Source organism: Euprymna scolopes, chromosome 35, assembly GCF_053919585.1.
Source record: "Euprymna scolopes isolate OS-2025 chromosome 35, ASM5391958v1, whole genome shotgun sequence".
NCBI classification, from domain to species: Eukaryota; Metazoa; Mollusca; class Cephalopoda; order Sepiida; family Sepiolidae; genus Euprymna; species Euprymna scolopes.
In genome coordinates, this window is record NC_136516.1 from 33,561,034 (window position 1) to 33,580,000 (window position 18,967).

The 18,967-nt window shown below is 33.7% G+C and overlaps 1 protein-coding gene across 4 annotated transcripts in view; it reads left to right on the forward strand.

Annotated features, from left to right (window-relative positions):
• LOC145259799 (pregnancy zone protein-like) overlaps positions 1-18,967 on the forward strand; it is a 313,594-nt gene that overhangs the window by 270,816 nt on the left and 23,811 nt on the right. For all 4 annotated transcript variants that reach the window (XM_080117581.1, XM_080117583.1, XM_080117582.1 and 1 more), the window contains 4 exons: positions 1,375-1,490; positions 4,318-4,408; positions 6,663-6,743; positions 14,325-14,427. In XM_080117581.1, coding sequence (XP_079973707.1) covers positions 1,375-1,490; positions 4,318-4,408; positions 6,663-6,743; positions 14,325-14,427 — 391 coding nt within the window. The remainder of the gene's footprint in view (positions 1-1,374; positions 1,491-4,317; positions 4,409-6,662; positions 6,744-14,324; positions 14,428-18,967) is intronic.

Below are 18,967 nucleotides of genomic sequence, written 5' to 3' on the forward strand. Positions count from 1 at the left end.
TGCCTCCTGAGGTGTTCCTGAAAGCTGTCTCAAGCATTACCGAAAAGAAAAGAGCCAATAGGATCGGAGCAAGGACACATCCTTGCTTAGTTCCATTTGACACTTCAAATAGTTCTCTTTGTTCACAGCCAGATCGTACAGTAGATATATACGTACACACACATATATATGTTATAGAATGGAGAGAGGGAGATGTGTAAATCATATTGTAAACACATTGACTGGAAGTCAGGGTTAGCTGATCGGATTGAGTGTGAGTCACGTGATCAGGTTAGCTGAATCGTTGAGATTTGGTTTGGACTTAGAAGGCGAAGATCACACAACGTTAACTCTGATTAGATATCATACACGATCCCCTTTATGATATAACAACACAACAAATACAATTTTTTTTTCTTTGTCTATATTTTTTTTATAGTAACCTCCAGGTTCGATTCAAAAAAAATTTTTTTCACACTCTTGTATGAGTATCCTGGTCATGGCACCAATATTGTATTTGTTGTGTTGTTATATCATAAAGAGTTAACGTTGTGTGATCGTCTAGCGGTTCTTTCTATTAAATGATAAGTTCATATGCCTTTTGCGTGTGAATGTGTGTGTTACATGTATTTTCGGACATACCTTCTGTGTCGTGGTTTATCTGGATTCATCTCGTGTCTTGGAGTTAGATTGGTACCTGTTTGGACGAAGATTCATTTCACTCCAAGACATGGAATTGGTTTTATAGTTTATTTCACTTTCCAGGTGTCTCACAGAAGGATGGAAAGTGAATCCCTGGCTTGCGTGGTTTTTCTTGGCCTCATTTCAACACACGTCAGCGCCCCCACCCCAGTGAAGGGAAGGAGACGTCTGTGAAGCTGTCCGTCGCCTTCTTAGTCCAAACCAAATCTCAATGATTCACCTAACCTGATCACGTGACTCACACGCAATCCGATCAGCTAACCCTGACTTCCGGTCAACGTGTCTACAATATAGTTTACACATCTCCCTCTCTCTCTCCATTCTATAACATATATAAACGGCTCTGTTCTGTCTTGTCAAACTATGGATACCCACTTAAAAGAGCTTGCATGTGAAATTGTGGCAAGAGTTGCACAATTTCCAACCACACCTCTCCTGAGTCGGCACTGTTTTTATTCCAGCTGTAAGTATACATAAGTTCAGAATGACTGGAAGCAATGCTGAGATAAGTGGAGAGCACATATAGCACCTAGTGTTCCCAAATGGTCACCCATCTAGTACTGACCAGGCTCTTTGTTGCTTAACTTCGATAATCTTGTGAGAACCGATATGTATGTATGTATATGTATATATATATATATATATATATATATATAATCTAATGAATGTTATTTTTTATTTTATTTTTTTTAGCTGAATGTAAGATACAACATGTATGAAGTTGATAGCAAAACAGCTCCCCTTCATATGAGCATTATTCCAGAGTATCTCTATGCTTGTGACAGAGTCAGACTAGAGATTAAAGCTGGGTAAGTTATTCCCCTTTTTTTTTTCTTTTTTTTTTTTTAGACTATACTGTCCTCATAACTCGATTACCTTTCTACGATAAAACAACACAAGGCAGGTACTTGATGAAAATTAATTAAGCTCTGTGTGTGTGATGCCATCACTTGTATAAAAAGAGGAACCTCAAACGTTGTTTGTCACTAACTGTCTAGTCGCATTGGTTTCCAACGGTTTTCTTCTTACCCTGATCTATTTTTGCCTGGCTTCAACTCCAATCTCTTCAATCACTTTCGGGTGAGGGGGGGGGGGTCTCCAAGCTGCAAACTGCCCCAAAATTAATTTATCACTGTCCTCGACATCGACAAACTGAAGACTGTCTGTAAACTAACTCTTACCATATTGACCTCCTTTTTTCCAGTCACCACCACACCTTGATTAACAATGCTATTTCAGCTTTCTTTTGTGTACGTTGGCAAACAACTTCCTATACCTTTGTTTTGCTGATAAACTTATTTCTTCTTTTTTTTGTTGTTATATTTTTCATCTTGTTTTTGTTTTTCTAATTCCTAACACTTGAGGGAGGGGGAATGTTGATAGTATGACACTCATCTTGGTTGTTATTTTCACGAAGTGTCGGACGATTTAATTTCCGACTTTCAAGTGCATTTTGTCAAATTCGAGGAACCTGTATGAAATTTTCAAACTGGAATCTTTATCTAATCCATGGGGGTGAATTGTTCTCATTCTGTCAGCCAAAACTGGATTGAAGTATTAAGCAATTCTTAATTAAAACTTAAAACGGATTATTACTTAGCACTGTATCTATTGTGCAATGGATAAAATGTTTAATAATAATAACTTCTAAGTGACAATGTTCTGGAGGTTGAAGGTTCAATCCTCGGTACAGGTAATACTAAGAATATAATTAAGAATTACTTTAGACTCCAATCAGATCATGGGAGCAACTAATCTCCATGGATTAACTGACGGCTTCTGTTTGGAATTCCATAAAAGCTACACTTGAAGAAGGTCGGAGGTTAAATTTGCCGAAACATTGTGAGAATAACATCCAAGATGTGAACAGTACTCCAAATAATCTTAATTATAAGAACGAATAAATGAGAAAGTTTTTTTTTTCATGTATTACACCTATATTATCAAAGCTGGTCACTTTTATTTAAATCACTAATACATCATATTTTGAAATACTATATATAGTGCAAACGAACAATTGAAAGACAATTATTTGTATGATTACTTAGCATAATTATTTTTGAATAGTTCATAATAAATTCATATTGGATGTTATGCATTCGTAATTTTACTGTCCTATCTTGTCTATATATATATATATATATATATATATATATATATATATATATATATATATATATATATATGCAATAGTATTCCAAATAATATGGATAAATAAATGAAAGGTTTTAATTTATCACACTTATATCACCATCCATCAAAGCAGGTCATTGTTATTCAAATCACTAATGTAATATATTTTGAAATACTATATATAGTACAAATAAACGATCGAAAGACAATTATTTGTAGAACCACTTAGCATAATTATTTTCAAATATTTCATAATAAATTCATGTTCGATGTTATACATTTGTAATTTTATTGTCCTATGCAGTATTTTTGTCAACAGTAAATAATTTAAATGATTTAATAAAAAGTGGATAACTTATTAAAAAAAATCCATCTTCTAACATCGCTTGCTAGAATTCTTAGCGACAGGCAAAAGAAAGAAAAAGACTGACTTGTTAGATAATTAGCTATCTTACGTTTTCTTTCTCTCTTTCTCATTAATGACGCTGTATTTTTCTCGGACGAATTGATTTCTTCTCTCATTTGATTTTATTAGTCACTCATTTAAAAGATAAATAAATTTGTATCAGCATAACCAAAATGTTTAATGCTTATCCGTTTGTACAATCAAATGCAACAGTTTTAGTCATGTGTTTGCAAGAAACTTATGAATTAAATGTTTATCATTTAAATTTTTTGTTTCAAGTATTTCGTACAGCAAACTTTGCGAAGTGATGGTGGACTGTCAAAGCTAGTTAGTTCTTTGTATTTCTCTTGCGTTTGTTGGAGGATTATTATTTATTTTAAAAAATTTTAGCAATAAATGCTTTTTGTTCCTCAAAGGAGGGTGGACCTGTAAATTCACCCTTGTCCATTCGTCTCTTCGTCCCTTCGTATGTCCGCACTTAATAACTACACCTTGAAATCTTTTGAAATTTTGCACAAACATTAAACATGATATGAATAATAATGTAACAGAACAGATTTTCCGAGAAAACTCCGGATGCCCCCCTAGGAGTGCCTTTCGAGTTAAAATGACTAAAATTAACACTTTTGTGCTTGTTAAAAAAAAAATTCTGAAAAGTTGTAACTAACTGATTTCTATATAATTTTGTTTGTCTATACTTCACGATAACTCTTGGGGGTGCCCCATGTGCTCTTTTAGTGCTAATAAAAACACTCCGTTTTTTTTTTTTTTTTTTACTATTTTACCATATTTGTCCAAAATTTTCTGTGTATGTCTATTTAGCAGTTTTGCATGGTGCTGAACTCAAATTTAAATATGTCAAGGCCTTGGAGACTTTTGTAGCTAAATGAGGCGGGAGGGGGCAAATGCTGAACTTAGTCATCTTTTTTATGCTTCGTTCACTGTGCATTCACGTGGGACCATGCATGCTTCACTTGTTATTCTCACTGTACACTTGAACAAGCAAACTCGTTGATTTCTTCTGATTTTGTTAGAGAAATGACATTTTTTTTTCACATTTTTAATGCTTTTTGTTTCCTTTTTGTTTTGTTTTTCAGGCACAATGATATCAAGGGATCAACCAATATGGCCGTGGCTGAGATTAAGCTGCCCACTGGTTGGATAGCTCATACCGAATCCGTTGAAGAGGTAACTATCTTCTATATTATATTTTTCTTAATATGACTGTTTGTCTGTCTGTAAAACTCAATCATGTTCTGCAAAGGTAAAAACAAAAACTTTTTTTTTATCTACAAAACTACAAAACTAAACACCTTGAATAAATATTTGAGGATCCAAAAACTTGAGGCATTTTCCAAAATTACTGGATTTGCAATTTAAATAATCTGAAAAAGATTGATATGCTGTAAAACAAACCAAACATAATGAATAAATATATAAAAATATACGCAAGTTGAGGCATAAAAACGTTTTTTTCAACATCACTGAATTCGGCATTAAATAACCTGCAAAAGGGTTGATATGCCGTAAAACAAAACAACCAAACAAGCCAATCATAAATAAAATAAAAAATGAAGCTGTTATCCTTTCACAATTACAAGATGCCTCTCTAAACCACCGATATTCATGACAACACCCTACCTGAGCATTCTTCCTTCAAACTCCTCGGCCTAACATTCACGGGCAATATGAACTGGAACAAATACATTGAGGACATTGCAAAGGCTGCTGCAAAGAAGGTGGTTCCCTCTATCGTGCTAGGAGGTTACTTACATCTGAGAGTATCCTGTGTACCTCAACAAGGCCACAATTCGCCCATGCATAAACTATTGTTGCCACATCTTGGCTGGTGCATCTACCACTAGTCTCTCCCTCTTGAATGAGGTCCAAAAAAGAGTCTTCAATTCAATAGGTTCCACTTTGTCAACTAAGCTCCAACCCCTGTCCCATCACCACAATGTTGCATCTCTGTGCCTGTTTTACAAATATTTAAACGGAATCTGCTTTGATGGACTCGTTGCGCTTGTGCCCCCCTCGGTACACATATCCCTGACAAATCCACTTAGCAACAAAATTACACCCCTTTACTGTTGAGGAACCCAAATGGCAATAGTTTCTTCCCTTGAACAGCTAGACTTTGCAATTCCTTTCCTGCTACCTGCTTCCCTGAATGTACTGATATGGAGAAGTTTAAATGCAATATAACCCAACATCTTGTTAATCTTTCCTAGGCATGGTCCCAAATAGTAGTCCCGGCGCTGTTTTACAGTTTGTCACTGTACAGGGGAAGACAATCCTCGTTTACTAAAAGATTCGTTCATTTTTTTTTCATCTAATAATTTAGGACGCGATATTTTTTTTATTAAATCAAAACATTAAAAAAAATAAAGAAAGCTGCGACGATTTTTTTTTAATGTAACAAAGTTGACAACATTAATAATACAAAATGTAGTTTTTATGCGACTATTAAGAGAATCGTTTCTGTTTTCACAGCATAATGTATGACCCTAAAACCAACGAACAAACGATATTTGCATTAGATGAAAACGTTAAAAGATAAAGCTACGGCAACTTTATTTTTTTTAATTAAAAAATGATGTTATGATAAGGTTTTTAAAAAATAGTCTTTAATCTTAAAACATACAAAGGATGAAACTTTTAAAGATGTGGAGACTTTTTTTTTTTTTTTTTTTTTTTTTGCTATTTTTACTGTAACAATGAAAATGCAACGATAGTCGTAGAGGAATTGTGAACAAAGTCGATAACATCAATAATACAAAGTGTAGTCCTCACACGACTATTAAGAGAAAATCAACGAACCAAAGATATTTTCATTAGATGAAAACATTTAAAAAAAGAAGCTACGGCTTGTTTTATTAAAAGTTTTGTTTGAAAAAAATTATAATTTCCTATTATCGCATTTAATCTCTTAGTAAGTCGTGAAAAATTATAATTTCCTATTGTCGCATTTAATCTCTTAGTAAGTCGTGAAAAATTATAATTTCCTATTGTCGCATTTAATCTCTTAGTAAGTCGTGAAAAATTATAATTTCCTATTATCGCATTTAATCTCTTAGTAAGTCGTGAAAAATTATAATTTCCTATTATCGCATTTAATCTCTTAGTAAGTCGTGAAAAATTATAATTTCCTATTGTCGCATTTAATCTCTTAGTAAGTCGTGAAAAATGTAGGAAAAAAATTGTAAAAACTACACTTTTTATTATCAACTTTGTTATCAACTTGGTTTACAATTCCTCTGTCATCGCATTTTCATTTTTTGTAATGTTAAAAACTAGATGTCGGTGTTAAAAGTTTACAGTAAACACAAAATTGTTTCCATATATGTTTATTATAAGCTTAAAATGAGAATAGTAGTCAGAAAATATACGTCATCTAAAGAAATTGCGGAACATTGAATATTTGTGTTTTTTCTTTTTGCAGCTCGTCAAGGTGAAAACTGGTCAAATTAGACGTGCAGAAATACAGAATGATGGAACTCAGGTGAACATCTACTTTGATAAGGTAAAAATAATTTTCTTGTATTAATTATACTCTTGGTGCCCACGTCGACACGATTCGCTTGTTTATTGAGGTGAATCAAATGAGGTACAGGGTGTTTAAACAGTTACAATCAATTTAGCTTAAATTTGCGGTTTTTCAAAAAAAAATGAAAAATGCGGACTTTCTTTTTGGCGGTACTGTATATATATATATATATATATATATTTCCCAAAACTTCTGATCTTGATGAAGGGGAGACTAAAACTTGCTGCTATGGTTTCAAATGATCTGAAATAACAGCAAAGGGAGACTTGATTCCAAATATTTCTCATATGTTATATCTCCTGTCTTATGGAAATAGAGTACGATTATGAATATCTCCAGCATCAAATAATCCATATAAACTGTGAAATTTACTTTATGTATGGAAACCAAAGAGGGGAGATATAACATATGAGAAATATTTGGAATCAAGTCTCCCCTTGCTGTTATTTCAGATCATTTGAAACCATAGCAGCAAGTTTTAGTCTCCGCTCCATCAAGATAAGAGGTTTTGGGAGAAATATCAATACATTTTTTAATTCATATGCAAAACTAGGAAAACAAGTGACTATGATTGATGCATTAGTAAAGGTGCTGACGTATATTTCCACCCTAAAAAAATCCTTTAAATTTACCACTATCATAGGTTTCCGAAGGTGCTGAAAACGAAAACAGCAGTTAAAATCTTAGAAAACAAGTAATTTCAATGATATGAATAAATTATGGTTCTAAAAAGTGGGAGATGACTTTTCTATATTAATTTAATGTAAAATAAACACCCACTTTTAGCCAAGGTGGTCATAAAGTTGTGCTCATTTTACATTAAAAGTGACCCCCCCCACTTGTTTAAACAATAATGTGCGACTTTACGAGGGGTATGCAATAAGTAATGCCCCTGACCCACTTCCAGTTGTCTGATCTAGCTGAAATTTTGTATGTGCAATGATTTATATCTCTACGGGTTATGTGGCAAATTACAGCTCTGAACTAATTGTGCTTTGAACTGAGTCAGGTGTGAAATGGAGCCTGTTGAATATCGAGCAGTGATCCGGTTTTTGTATTTGAAAGGACGCATACCACAGGAGACTTTTGATGAAATAAAAGAAACTTACAGCGATAATGCCCCATCATATGACCTTGTAAAACGCTAGCATCATGAATTCAAACATGGCCGGAAATCTGTGGAAACAGCTCCCAGACCTGGTCGCCCCTCCTTCTGCCATTGATGAGGCATCTGTCCATCAAGTTGAGGCTGCCATTTTGGAAGATCGACGCATTACTATTCGCCAAATAGCCCAAGATGTCAAGATTAGTACAGGGTGTGTGGAAACTATCATTCATGACCATTTGCATATGCATAAGGTGTCTGCCAGATGGATTCCCAGGTTCCGAGAACGCGTTGAGTGCTCGAGGATGAATTTGGAAATGTGCCAAGAAGATGAGTCAAAGTTTTTCAAAAGACTGATTACACAGGATGAAACCTGGGTCCATCACTATGATCCAGAGACCAAAGCCCTGTCATTGCAGTGGAAGCACTTGGACTCACCACCTCCAAAGAAGGCAAGGGTGCAGCCCTCCGCTGGCAAGGTCATGCTCACAGTCTTCTGGGACCAGGACAGAGTAGTGATGACAGATTTACTGGCAAGGGGTACCACAATTACAGGAGCCTATTATGCTTCACTTTTGAGGAAATTAAGGGAAGCTATGAAAATCAAGAGGCGGGGCAAGATCAACAGCGGTACCCTCCTCCTGCAGGACAACGCTCTGGTCCACAACTTGCATGTCACCAGATTAGAAGCATAGGCGTGTGGTTATGAAATCACCCAATCCTCCCTACTCTCCTGACCTTGCACCCTCTGACTTTCACCTCTTCCAAGCCATGAAGTTGTTTTTGAAAGGAAAGCGTTTCCCCAGATGATGCAGCCTTGATTTCTGAAGTCACATTGTGGTTGGAGGACCAACGTGGGGTGTTCTACAAAAACGGTCTCCAGAGCTGCATCAAACGATGGGAGAAATGCATAACTCTGGGTGGTTCCTATGTAGAGAAAGACTAATAACTGTGCCAAGTTTCGTTGCTTTACTCTATGGGAAGTGGGTCAGGGGCATTACTTATTACACGCCCCTCGTAAGGGCAAATGTCACATAACCCACTACACAATTCAGGTAATTAGCTTTCCAACGAACCTTCATTTGTTAAATTCTGATTTATAGTAGCCGAGATTCTGAACTTATAAATTGACAAATAAAATGGTATATATCTATACTCCTATAAATTCGTTTTTCTTTTGTGTGTATTGATATTCATGTTAAAAAACTCTTTTCTATTCATTTAAAAAGAAAATACAATTTTCTTGTATATGGGTTATGGAAATGCATCCATTAGCAAAAGATCTTGCTAATTTGCATATTCTTTAAAACATTCATTTTAATTAATTCCCTGTTAGTTTTTTAGGTTTTCTTATGGGATGATCATCTAGAGTTAACTATTACGTGTAATTATATTTATGCAAATATTCTACACGATTTATACTTGCATAATATTTGCGTAAAATCTTTACAGTAAACAAAAATTGTTTCCATATATATTTATGTATACGTATATATTTTTGTTTAATCTATTCGTCTATCTATTTATCTATAAAAGTGAACTTGTATGTGTGTGTACATTTCCCTGCGCAATAAATCTGTCAATTTTAAGTCTACAGACTCGAAATTTGATATACAGGGTACTAAGATTGAGGAAAATCTTTGTAATCCATTTTCGGCCATAAATTTGGCTGTTAAAGGGTCAAAGTTAAACAGTTTGACCTTTGAGAACTCTATCAAACTCCTCCGACAATTTTTGGTCTAAACACTTGAAATTTTAGATATAGGTTCCTTGGAAATGGATCTAACTTAATAATTTTATTGGAGCCCAAAATAATAAATGTTAAGGGGTCATAATAGGGGTCAAAGTTTAAAAAAATTGACCATTTTTTTTGGTTTTTTTTTTTTTTTGCTCAATATACACTTCCAAACATCCGGGCAACGCCGGGTTTAAATGCTAGTATATCTATGAAAGTGAACGTGTCTGTGTGTGTGTGTACATTTCCCTACGCAATAATTCTGTCAATTTTTAGTCTACAGGCTCGAAATTTGATATACAGGGTACTGAGATTTGGGAAAATCTTTGTGATCGGTTTTCGGCCAGGAATTTGGATGTTAAAGGATCAAAGTTCAATGATTTGATCTTTGAGAACTCTACCAAACTTCTCCGACAATTTTTGGTCTAAACACTTGAAATTTTAGATATAGGTTCCTTGAACATGGATCTTACTTAATAACTTTATTTGAGCTCAAAACAATAAATTTTAAGGGGTCACAATAGGGGTCAGAGTTTTAAAAAATTGACCGCTTTTTTTGTTTTGTTTTTTTGCTCAGCATACACTTCCAAACACCCGGGCAATGTTGGAGACCCATGCTAGTATGCATATAAAGTTTTGAACAGTACATTTGGCCCGATCAAAGCCATGGAGAACTGCTAGTATATATATATGAAAGTGTATATTTGTCTGTATGCATTTCCCTACACAATAACTCCGTCAATTTTAAGTCTGCACACTCGAAATTTGATATACAGGGTATTGAGATTTGGGAAAATCTTTGTAATCAGTTTTCGACCAGAAATTTGGTTGTTAAGGGGTCAAAGTTCAACGATTTGACCTTTGAGAACTCTACTAAACTCCTCCAACAATTTTTGGTCTAAACACTTGAAATTTTAGATATAGGTTCCTTGGACATGGATCTAACTTAATAACTTTATTTGAGCTCAAAACAATAAATATTAAGGGGTCATAATAGGGGTCAAAGTTTAAAAAAAATGACCACTTCGATCACTACCAAATTACTCAGACAATTTCTGGTTTAAACATTTGAAATTTGACATAAAGGGTATTCAGAGATAGGGCAATCGATTTGGGTCGAAAATTTGAATCACCAATATATAAATCTATGTTCGTATGTATGCATGTCTGCTTAAAATTTTCGACAGAGGCGACATAGTTTTACAAGATCAGTATCGTTTTGAAGTTCGACCTTTCAGACGACAAATATCGAAAAATTGGCTAGAAACATTAATATCTTCACCTTCAACAAGGCACTTTTCTACAGGGGGGTCGCTTTTTTAGCCGATATTTTCGAAAATTATCCTCTCCTTTCGATTATCTTGCCTTAATTTAAACTACATCACTTCCGGTTTGGCGGTGGTCGTAACAGCAAAGACGTCAGTTTTTTCCCCCGTTCTTTTTCTCCTTTGTGGTATGGGTTCGAGCCTGCCTTCCTACTAGCACTATTTTTTTTTTTTGCTCAACATACACCTCTAAACACCCGGGCACCCATGCTAGTGTATATATATATGTATACTCGTAGCCAAATTGAATATTGAAATGCTCATATCTTTAGTTCTAGGAGATTAAACTACCTGAAAATTTGCAGGTTGTTTAAAGATTATAAATAAAAATTTGCTTACATTTGTATATATTTATATATATTGCAAACCAGTTTTAGTTTTGCTGCTTTGGAATGAATTTTGCTTAAGGTTTATTTCATGCTTGGTGGTCTCCTCTGTGGCCTTCCCAGTCCACTAATATATATATATATATATATATATATATATATATATATATATATATATATATATATATATATATATATATATATATATAGATAGATAGATATAGATATAAATGAAATTCTTGGTATGTTTGTTATCGATGATCTAAAAAAACACTGAAGCGATTGCCTCAACATATTGCGATAGTTTTTATCTAACCCAAGCGTGTTTTTATATATTTAAAAATATTACAATATTAAAAAACTTTTTTTCAAAATCGTTTCTTTTCAGCAACAATCGACCATTTTGAACGCGATAAAAATTCGTTTTTTTTTGGTTTTTTTTTTGTCATTTTTTTTCTTAGCGATTGTTTTACTAATATTGTTTTTTATATATTTACTATCAAATAATAATAATAAAAAAAGACTTATTGTTCAACAAATGCCGAAAAATAACGATTGTGGCTTTGAACATGCGTAAAAAAAAAACAACAAAAAAAATTCTCAATCGTTACAGGAATAAAACAGAAATTGTTACAGTAAATCGTTGTTTCTTTTTAATTTTGTTATATTTTTCTGGTGATTTTATTTACATGCTTTCTTCAGTATTTTCTTTGAGTAACGTTGTTACACTTTGATAATCAGCGACGCTCGGTGAAAGCAGCTGTTGATGTCATGTTTCGAGGAAGGCCGAGCGGCCAGTTAGTTACGTCTTGTTCAAATTCTGCACAAGTACCGGTCGGATTTTAATGCGTGAAAATCCAGCTCCCGAAAAAGGGGTACTCTGGATAGTAACAAACATAAAAATTGCCTCAGTCTAGAAGGATTTCTCCTCCACTGATCTAGAGGAAAAGATGGTGAAGTGTAGTTCACCCTCCGTTTCTCTCCCTCTCTCTCTCTCTCTTCCACTCTATATTTCTCTCTCCATCCAGCTCTCCCCCTCTCTCTCTTTCTCTCTGTCACCCTCTCCACCTCTTTTTGAGCCCTTTTCTCTCTTTCACTCCCTCTATATCTCTTTTCCCCTCTTTCTCTTCCTCTGTCTCTCTCCCACTCTGTCTCTAAATCTCCCTTCCTCTTTCTCTCTCTCTCTCTCCCTCTCATATATATATATATATATATATATATAATCAATCCCTCTCTTTCTCTATTTCCCTTTCTTTTTCTATCTTTATCTTCTTCTCTATCTATCTCTTCTTCTCTAATCTCTCATCCTATTTTAATCTCCTAAATTAATTACAGTAAATAAGGCAATATTGTCAAAACATGGATAAATCCTGTTTTAGTCACCTAATTTACTTACTGTGAGAATAGAAGTTATTTGAAACCTTTCTAATTAAATTGATTTCGGCAGCCATTCGATGACAAAATAACATAGCCTTAGCTCTTGCTCCATGCGGAATAGCTGTGACCTTACTACCAGGTAGAAGAATTACTCATTCTGCTTTGAAATTACTATTAACTGTTCAATATCTCCAAAACATCCAGCATGGGGAAAAATATTGCAGAAATGCAAACTTATTGTTTGGGATGAATGCACAATGGCACACAAAAAATTGAGGCTCTTGATCGATCCTTGCACGATTTACATGGCAATAATGCAGTACTTTTGCTTGCAGGAGATTTCAGACAAACCTTACCTGTAATTCCTCAATTAACATCAGCAGATAAAATAAATGCTTGCCTCAAATACTCTACTTTTTGGTGTCACATGAAGACATTTAAACTTAACTCCAAATATGTGTGTCCAGTTGCAGAACGCTCGATCTGCATAGAAATTTTCGCATCAATTGCGGGAAACTGAGTACGGAAAAGTGCTGGCTGATCCAAGTTAAGGGCGAATTTCGTTAACTCTTAACTTCTGTAATTTAGTTCGATCAAAAGAAGAGTTGGTAAAAAACGTTTTTCCAGATATTCAAATTAATTATAAGAATTCCAGTTGGCTGAGTGAACGAGCTATTCTTGCAGCTCAAAACAAAAATGTCCATGAACTTAACAATATTATTCAGCTTAAAATTTTTAGTGAGGTAGTCATGTACAAGTCCATCGACACTGTTGTGGAAGCAGATGAAGTGGTTAATAATGCAACAGAATTTCTAAATCCACTATATTTGCACATGTACCGCAATTGAAAATTGGCATACTAATTATGTTGTGAAATATCAACCAACCCAAGCTTTGCAATGTTGGGTCATCAGGAGAAATAACCAAACATATAATAAAGTTTATAGGTTGTTTTTCACTTGTAGGTTAATCCATTCTAGTCTCCAGATAATATTGGGTCATCAGGAGAGAATAAATTATTAAAACCTTTCTTAAAACAATTGCTGATGAATTGCAGTACAAAAATTAATGAACAAAATCATAGAAGCAATAATCTTAACAGAACCTTTCATAAGTGAAGATATCTTTATTCCACACATTCTTATGATTCCACTGAATATGCCATTTCACTTTAGAAGATTGCAATTTCCAATTCAATTGTTGTTTACAATCACCATCAACAAAGTTCTTTACAATTGTGTGGCTTATATCTACACACTGACTGTTTCTCACATGGACAATTTATGTTGTATGTTCAAGAGTCAGCAAACAAGAAAATCTCTATATGAACTTAGAAAATGAAACAACAAAAAGTTGTGTATCCACACGTACTAGGAAATTAAGCATATAAGAAACATGCATTTTCTCATTTTGGATTTTTTTCCATTGCGCAAAATTGAGCCACAGCAATTCATGGCAGGATCCAGCTAGTATATATATATATATATATATATATATATATATATATATATATATATATATATATACAGTCCTCGATTAGTATTAGAAGTGGGATTTTACCATTTTTATTAACTTCATTTTTACACGCTTGCATTTAAGTATTGTTATTCCTTTAACAAAATGAAATTCTTATCAATAAATGTCTTTAAGTGAATGTGACCATTGGTTTCTTTCTTTCTTTCTTTCCAGCTTACTGTAATCTCTGAAGTTTTCTCCTTTACCATTTTACAAACTCTTGGATTGAAAGAAACAAAACCTGCGATTGCCATTCTTTACGATTATTATGAGAAATGTAAGTGTTTCATGTTTTTTTCTTGTTTTTTTGGGGGGAGGGGGATTAGTTTTTTATAAATAGCTGAATTTGTATGCTGATTACAAAATCCACTACTTTTTTTTTTTTTTTAAATAAGACCGTAAAGAAATGAAAAAGAGGTAACCAATTCATCTGAGCGATGGTGGGTGTGAGAATGGTCGTTTGTTTTTAAACTTACAATTTTTTCGCTGAATTTAAAACAATAAAGAAAAAATAGTATGATATTTCTAATGGGAGAGAGAGAGGGAGAGAGAAAGGGAGTGCAAGCAGTCAGTCACTCTTTCCCCCTTTTGAACTCTTGATTATTCCCCCCTAGTTAGCTTAATTTAAATTGCCTCACTTAAAATTCATCAGCAATTGCTTTAAGAAAGGTTTTAATAATTTATTCTCTCCTGATGACCCAATATTATCTGGAGACTACAATGGATTACCCTACAAGTGAAAAACAACCTATAAACTTTATTATATGTCTGGTTATTCTCTCCTGATGACCCAACATTATCTGGAGACCGGAATGAAATACCCCACAAGTTAAAACAGCTAATATACTTGACTGGCGGGTGGGGGATTTGGCCGGTCATAAAATATGCTTAAATATGATATTTTAATTTGTCCAGATTTTGTACATATTATTATAGAGTCATGATTTCAAAAGTATAATAAAATTATTTGGCCGCTATCAGCTAGAATAGAATCGAAACCGAAAGCAAAACTGTAACATTCAAAGCTGGTGACGTTACCACTGTACTAACGTGATATGCATATGAACTGATTAAAAATAAATTAAGATGAATGTACAAAATGTACAACGATTTTTGTTCAATTTTGACTCCTTTTTCACCCCTTAAAAACTATTTTAACCGGCCAAAGCGCCATAAAAGAACGGTTAATAAAAAATCCAATCATTTGAATCCTTTTGTGCTGCTCTGCGATAATTAGTTTCAGAAGAGATAGTTTGAAAATATGGAGACAGACAGACATAATAAGTTTTATAAATTAGATTATATACATGTCTGCAAGGTAAGCTGCTTCTTCGAAACAACAACATCTGTTATTCGCTCGCTTCATTGCAAGTTTCTGCTACTGTTCCGGTAGCAAATATTCCTTTTTAATGAAATCACTTAATTACTGTCAATATTGAAGAGACTATTGCATATATATAGGTAAAAATAGGACAATAAAATTACAAATGAATAACACCAAACATTAATCTATTATGAACTTTAAAAAAAGTTATGCAATAACTTTCTCTGTCTTTTGTCTGTACGATATATATAGTACTTTAAAATATGTTTTATTATTGCTTTAAATAATAGTGAGCCGTTTTGATGGTAATATAGGTGTGATGATAAATTGAAAACACTTTCGTATCCATTCATTTAAACTGGAAGAATACCCGTCCCAGGATGGTTAAAATAAATTCTTTCAAAACAGAACAGTTTTCCACCACTTTTATGCTCCCTTACAAAGATTAGAACCAACATATAATAATATTAAACCTTATTCTAGAAACTTTATTCCAATTTTGATCAAAATTCATGACACCATTTTGATTCTAAAAAAAATGTCCAAAATTTAAGACTTAAGCTTATTATGAAGGGGTCGTAAGAAGAAATTGAAATTCAAGGAATCTTCTTTAACTGGTGTTTAATGAATATGGATCATATTCAATGCAAATCTAAAATAAAAGATTTTAACCTTTTTAAAATACAAAAAAATATATATACAAAAAAAAAATAATAAACGAAGCACTAGATTTTGGGGAATATATATAAAGGGGTGTCTATTGTCTGTTATTAAAATTTTACAAACATCTGAATTTTCATGTAAGGCTTCCAACCGCCTCTTTGTTCCCTTTGCATAAAACTAAATTAAACTAATATATACTAGTATATACTAGCTAGGTGCCTGGCGTTGCTTGGTCATAAAATGCACTTATATATATTTTACTTTATGACGATTTTATATTTATTGTTATAGAATCAATTCTCTATCGATTATTATATATTATATTGTACTCAGTGTATAGTAATGATTTTAAAAGTTTAAAAAAAAAAAACATGACATGGGTACCATCAGCTAGAATCGAAACCAAAACATATCACTCTAGCCTTAGTCGTTACCATTTCAGCTATCCTCAGATGAATAAGAAATAGTTAAAACCAACCCAACTTTAACGCATAAATGTATATATTTGCGCATGTGTACAAATAACTTAGTCAACTAACCTTGCCAAATTCCAATTTTTTTTCAATTTTGACCCCTTAGCAGTTATTTTTATCGGCTAAAAAAACATAAAACAATGATCCACAAAAAATGCAATCATTTGATCTGCCTCGCAATGCACTGCCAACTTGCGTCTCAGACAGGCATACACACATAGTGAGTTATATATATTCTTATTTACTTTATGAGGGTAGAGTTAGACACAAGGTCGGTTTTTAATATGGGGAAAATCCAGGTCCCCATAAAGGGGCACTCTGGATAAGAACAAAAATTTAAATTGTCTCAATCATGAAGGATTTCTCCTCTACCGATCGAGGACAGAAAAGGTGAAGTATAGTATCAAAACAGATAGTAAACTTTGTTCCTTGTTAAAACACCAAGACAAAAGTGAACGTATATATATATATATATATATATATATATATATATATATATATATATATATATATATATATAGATATATATATATAGATATATATATATATATATATATATATATATAGATAGATATATTATTGCCCCATAGTTACTATTGTTCCCAGGTCCACTTTGGCTTGGAGTGGTATTACCCGTTAGGATATTTGGTTCTACTGGATCAGGCTGTCTGACGATACTTCCTTCTTGAACAAAAATGTACCAAACATTGATGTTATTGTTTTGTTTTTTTTCTTACTCTTTGCAAAACTCAATCATGTTCTTCAAAAACAACAATTTTCTTTCTACAAAACAACCAAATCAAACATGATGAATAAATATTTGAAGATATAAAGAACGTGAAGCATAAAAACTTTTTTCCAAAGTTACTGGATTCGGCATTAAATCACCTGAAAAGGGTTGATATATCATCAAAAAAAAAAAAAAAAAACAGCCAACCAACCGACTAAAGTTCATAATGATCGGTTAATTAGTTTATAAGTAAATCCTGTACAAAAATATGTAAACATATACACATAACTTTGTATAGATAGACGAGTAGAAAGACCCAGCATTGCCTGTGATTGAACGAGAAACTTTTATAGTTGAAAACTATATTCCAATGTCGAAAAAGCTTCAGAAATAATATTAAACAAGTAGTTTGTCAAGTTTACAGCGTGATATTATTGAACAGGCCAATTCACACGGATCATCCAAAGTTAATACTGGATACAAAGTAAAATTTAATTTCATTAAATTGTAGCTCTTTACATCAACTACCGGACCATCGCCATGTAGTTATAATTAGTTCATTAGTTATGGTAGTCCATCCATGTGGATGACGACTTCTTCATCATCATTTTTTATCAATTGACTCTGACTACATTGATGACTGTGAAGCCCAATGCATGATCTACACTGCTTTCCTTTGGAACAAGATCAAAGTGTAGTATCTATGCCTCAGATGCGGCACTTCGATTTCTCGTTCTCTTTCCGTGGAGGAGAAATCCTTCACGACTGAGACAATTTTTATTTTTGTACCTTTTCTCCAGGTTAAAAAACGACCCTGGTGTCTAACTCTGTCCCGTGGGGAGGCATTGTAAATAGGTACACTGCTTTGCACAGACAGAGCACAAGAAGACAGGATTTGGGTTTCGGTGGTGAGTGGCCGATACTCGACGGTGTCTCAGTACGCGACACTCTGTAGGTGCTCGTTCATGCTCATTATTGAAGAAGGCCATCCTGCTATCACATGTAGAGTGCCAAGTGTCTCTGTCCACTGCCAATGTTTCCAAATGATGAAGAGGATATTGCAACGCTTGAGGGTGACCTTGATGCAATCATTGTAGCGTTTTATTTGGGCAGCTGACATTTTGTCAGCCATGAATGAGCTGACCATAGAGTACTCATCCAGGTAGTCTGTTTGAGGGCATCTTGATGACATGAATAAGGAGTGACTCTAGAGAGGGCAACTCCCAGCTCTCCTGCAAATCTCTGAATGGATCACCTTGTGCCACCAATGGAGGCCAAGGATCTGCTGTAGTCGTCTGATGTGAAATGACTTCAGTAGCCTGATGTGACAGACCATCGCCATGTAGTTATATAGTGCAGGCAAAAGACACAGAGACAGCTATTTGAATATCTAACTTGAATAACTTCTTTTTAATTCATAATAAATTAATGTTAGGTGTTATTTATTTGTAATTTTATAGTCCTATTTTTCCTATATCAATGCAATAGTTTTTTGGTTATTAACAGCAATTAATGCAAACTCATAAAAAATTACTAGACCGTTCTTAAAATATTTCCTATAGGTATATAAACTCTTGAGTGAGGAGGGATTTTCAATTGAATGTGTGAAGAGGTTTTTAACCCTTTA